The sequence below is a fragment of the Rhinoderma darwinii genome, chromosome 1 (assembly GCF_050947455.1).
Source record: "Rhinoderma darwinii isolate aRhiDar2 chromosome 1, aRhiDar2.hap1, whole genome shotgun sequence".
In the NCBI taxonomy this organism is placed as follows: domain Eukaryota; kingdom Metazoa; phylum Chordata; class Amphibia; order Anura; family Rhinodermatidae; genus Rhinoderma; species Rhinoderma darwinii.
The window spans coordinates 3,145,899-3,150,705 of record NC_134687.1 but is presented as its reverse complement, the minus strand read 5'-3'; the positions used below and the strand labels follow the sequence as shown (position 1 = coordinate 3,150,705).

The following is a 4,807-nucleotide window of genomic DNA, read 5'->3' as shown; positions in this document are numbered from 1 at the left end:
AGGGACATTAGAAATCCCACCGCACCACCAGGGACCTTAGAAATATCACTGACCACCAGGGACATTAGAAATATCACTGACCACCAGGGACATTAGAAATAACACTGACCAACAGGGACATTAGAAATCTCTTTAACACTAGGCATATTTTGGTAAACTACAAATTCACTAAAGCTAAATATCAACATGGATCATATAAACCTACTAGACCACCGAGAATATTAATGAAACCACTGGACCACCAGGGATTCTGACCTTAGGTTCCAGACTTTTTGAGAAACGCACAGTTACAGAAACACAAGGACACACGTGATGTCACATCCCTTTATTCATGATGAAAACTATATTACTGAGATAGAGTCGGAGCCACAGAGAATAAAATGGGTGAAATAATCGCTTTGCTGTTGTGATATTATAGGCTGGGAGTTTCCTATTTCCGTCTTGATATCTCCCGCTGTATGTAGATCTCCATTATTCTGTTGGGATGTCATATTTGTAGGCCTGGAATCTGAAGTCCATGAATTTACTCAGGAGACCTGGTGGGTAAAAGGTGTCTGTATGACTGAAGCCGAGCTTCTCGTACATCTTCCAGGCCTCCCTTTGTGATACCGTGGTGTTCAGGACCACCGCCTTGCAGCCTCTCTTCCGGGCAAAGTCAATGACTGTCCTGCATAAAACTTTGCCGATCCCTTTGCCTCTGTGCTGCTTGGCCACCGAAAGTCGTTTCATTTCCAGATGTTTCTCTTCTTCGGAGTTAGCAGCAGGGAGAGCAGCGACCGTCCCTATGACTTCACCCTCTGTTGACTCCGCCACCCAGAAGCAGTAACCGTCCCGCTGCAGGTAATATTTACCGATGTCCAACATGTCGTCAGACAGGGCGTAATCTACATAGGAGGTGTACATGTAGCGGGCGCAAAACCATAAAGTGACTACAGACGTGGTTACCGCTAGGATGGATGTAGTAACAGACACAAGGTTCAGAGCAGGAAGGGTTAACATGGTCAATGCCGGAAGCCAGACGTGTGGCCGGCGTATCGCGTGGTGAAAGGCCTTATTGCTGTGTTCCTTAATTCCACAAGCAAAAAGGTCCCTGGCCATATTGTAGTCGGAGTTCTTGTAGAGTCGGAGGATGTAGGCAGACATGTTGGCGCTCTGCAAGAAAGGGAAAAACAAAAGTAATTACCAGTAAACTCCTCAGGGGCCGGACCGAAAGGGGAGGAGACGGTAAAATAAAGGAACTTAGTTATTCAGAGGATCGTCCCGTATGATAAATAGCTCTACAACTTTTTAATAGACTTTGTGATTCAATTCCTCATTGTTTTCAAGATCTATGTTTGATGTCAGTGAATGGGAACGTTCTGGTTTAAATTCGGAGACTGGAAACCTGTACAGACCTAATAATTCCCACAGCTTAGTGCTTGTTACAATTGTATCCTCTAGATACAGCTGTAATCTGCGGCCCGCGGGGCACCGTAGCTCCCTCATGAGAGGATAGAGCAGGCTGGAGGAGGAGTGCGCCGGCACTCCAGCTCTGGGAAAGCCCCTGACATCACTGTCCATATATGGACAGTGATGACAGAAGCAGTACAGGAGTTCCAGGCAGAAAGCTAGAAGCGGCACTGCTCCGGGACACCGGCTTCGGCGAAGCCCCTGACTTCACAGTCCATATATGGACAGTGATTTCAGAGGCTTCCCCAGACCTGGAGTCCCAGTGCAAAGCTTATACTAGTCATGTAGTATAATTATAGAAATGCAGTATTTGTAACGTCTATGGCCGCGGACCATCGTTCTGACTTACCCTCTGACGGCCGCGGCCATGGATGAGTGAGTTCTCAGTGGCATCTCCCTCCTGAGAGACGCCAGCACTCATTTTCTGAACCAGGAAGTATCACCTGCAGGGCGCGCACACGGCATTGGAGGGCCGTGATGTTGCAGTGTATGCTTCATTTTTAAATCTGTTTTGTACTATATTAAGGTGAATCTAGAGAGGGGCTTCATATGCAAATCATCACCCCCGGATGTGGGGGGGGGAGGTTTCTTTGTCAAAAAGAAAGACGGTTCCCTCCGACCCTGCATTGACTACCGGGGCCTCAAGCAGATCAAGGTAAAGAACAGATACACAATGCCTTTGATTTCGGAACTGTTTGATCACATATGGGGGGCAAATTTTTTTTCTAAACTAGACCTGCGGGGGGCTTACAATCTAATCCGGATTCGTCAGGGTGATGAGAGGAAGACTGCATTTAATACACGTTATGGGCACTACGAATACCTACTTATGCCCTTCGGCCTGTGTAACACCCCTGCGATGTTTCAAGAATTTGTCAATTACATTTTTCGTGATCTCCTCTATGTCTGTGTTGTGGTGTATCTCGATGACATTTAGTTTTTTTCCTCAGATCCTGTAACCCATCAGTCATGTCCGCCAGGTGTTGCTTCGATTAAGGGAGAATCACCTCTATGCCAAGCTGGAGAAGTGCGTCTTCGAAAGAAAGTCTCTACCCTTCCTGGGCTATATCATCTCCGAGCAGGGCCTCAAAATGGATCCTGAGAAGTTAAAGGCAGTCCTGGAGTGGCCACGTCCCTAAGGCTTAAGGGCCACAAAGCGCTTCCTGGGATTCGCCAACTTCTACTGGCTGTTCATTCCCATTCTCATTCTCTTCTCTGACAGCTCACATCTCCACCCACACTAAAAAGCGCATGAATGCCAAGGAGTGGACTCCAGAAGCAGAGGCCGCGTTCAAGAGCTTAAAGAAGGCCTTCACGTCAGCCTCAATTCTTCATCATCCTTATGTGACCCTACAGTTTTTGCTGGAGGTGGACGCCTCCTCTGTTGGTGCTGGCGCACTTCTGTTCCAGAGAGGTTCCAAAGGAAAGACTGTGGTATGTGGCTACTACTCTAAGCTTTTTTCTCCCGCAGAGCGCAACTATGCGATTGGGGATCGGGAGTTACTGGCCATCAAGCTGGTCCTGCAGGAGTGGAGACACAGGTGCAGCTCATCCTATCCTGGTCTTCACGGACCACAAGAACCTCTCCTATCTTCAGGAGGCTCAACGGCTGAATCCTCAACAAGCCAGGTGGTCACTGTTCTTCGCGCGGTTCCAGTTCGAACTCCACTACCGACCTCCCGACAAGAATGTGAGGGCCGATGCCTTGTCTAGGTTGTTTGAGACAGAGGACACTGTGGAGCCCCCACAGAATATCACTGACCCTACCTGTATCATCTCTTTCAACCCTCTGCAAGTTAGAGACATTCCTCCGGGAAGGAACATTGTACGTCTGGCAGACAGAGGGAGAATCCTTTGCTGGGGACACAGTTCCAAGCTGGCAGGTCACGCGGGTGCCTGTAAGACCTGAGACCTAATTGCCCCTGGCAAAATATTGCAATGGACTTTGTCACAGATCTGCCTCTCTCTCTCTGCTGGGTGCAGTGTGGTCTGGGTGGTGGTGGATCATTTTTCCAAGATGGCTCATTTTTTTCCACTGACTGGCCTGCCTTCTGCTTCCCGACTGGCCGATCTCTTCGTCCAACACATCTTCCGTCTGCACGGATTATCCCTGCATATTGTCTCGGATCGAGGGGTTCAGTTCACCTCGAAGTTTTGGAGAGCACTCTGCGGTCTCCTCGGTGTAAAGTTGGACTTCTCCTCGGCCTACCATCCCCAGTCCAATGGTCAAGTCGTGAGGGTTAACAAGATTATGGAGAACTATCTGCGGCACTTTGTCTCCAGGCGCCATGATGACTGGGTGCAGCTGCTTCAATGGGCGGAGTTCTGCTATAACAACCGTACAAGTGAGTCCACCACCTTCAGTCCATTCTTCATTGTCTACGGCCAACATCCACAAATACCTCTTCCTGTCTCTACTATGTCCCAAGTGCCTGCAGCTGACTCGGCATTCAGGGACTTTCTGCAGATATGGCAACAGACCCGATCTTCTATTCTGCTGGCAGTGGACCGCATGAAGAAAAAGGCAGACACTAGAAGACGAGAGCCTCCCCAGTTTCATCCAGGTACGAAGGTCTGGCTGTCTTCCAGGAATATCCGGCTGAGGGTGACATCTTGCAAATTTGCCCCAGGTTCCTCGGACCCTTCGATATTCTGCTGCAAATTAATCCTGTCAAACAAGCTTCAGCTGCGTCCTACCCTCAGGATCCCTAACTCCTTCCATGTCTCCCTGCTGAAGCCCGTGGTTCTGTACTGCTATTCCAGGGCTCCTAGTTCCGTAGTGGCTCCTGGCGGCTCGTCATGGACTTTCAATGTGAGGGAGATCCTGGCCACCAAGAAAGTGGGAGGAAGGACGTTTTATTTTGTGGATTGGAGGGGATTTGGCCTAGAGGAGAGGTCTTGGGAGCCAGAGGAGAACATTGATGCCCCTGTCCTCATGAAGAAGTTTCTGTCCCGCTCTGGCCCCAAGAAGAGGGGGCGTGCGAGCGGGGATACTGTAACGTCTATAGCCGCGGACTGTCGTCCTGCCTTACCCTCTGACGGCGCGGCCATGGACGAGTGAGTTCTTGGCGGCATCTCCTTCCTGAGAGACGCTGGCACTCACTTCCTGGTTCAGAAACTGTCTCCCGCAGGGCATGCACCCGGCCTTTAAAGGGCCAGTGTGCGCACAGTTGCAGAATATCTGCAATTACCCGACAATGCTGCTGGACTATAAAAGGGGATCTGCCCTCTTGATCATTGCCTTGTTGTGTTACATTAATTTTGTCCTTGCAAATGGTCTCCTAGTGTTTTCCAGTTCCCAGTGTTACCCGTTCCTGCTGCCTGTACCCTGTATCCCGTGCTGCCGTGCCTCTGTGCA

At 49.7% G+C, this 4,807-nt stretch overlaps 1 protein-coding gene across 1 annotated transcript; it reads right to left on the bottom strand.

The window, feature by feature from the left end:
• Positions 1-310: 310 nt before the first annotated feature.
• Positions 311-1,180, bottom strand: LOC142711782 (putative N-acetyltransferase camello). Its single transcript, XM_075848597.1, has one exon. It carries the CDS (start codon positions 1,141-1,143, stop codon positions 472-474), a length of 672 nt encoding a protein of 223 aa, XP_075704712.1. The 5' UTR covers positions 1,144-1,180; the 3' UTR covers positions 311-471.
• Positions 1,181-4,807: the final 3,627 nt, after the last annotated feature.

Excerpts from the sequence above, each read along its gene's own strand:
- LOC142711782 (XM_075848597.1), bottom strand. The coding sequence starts at position 1,143 with ATGTCTGCCTACATCCTCCGACTCTACAAGAACTCCGACTACAATATG.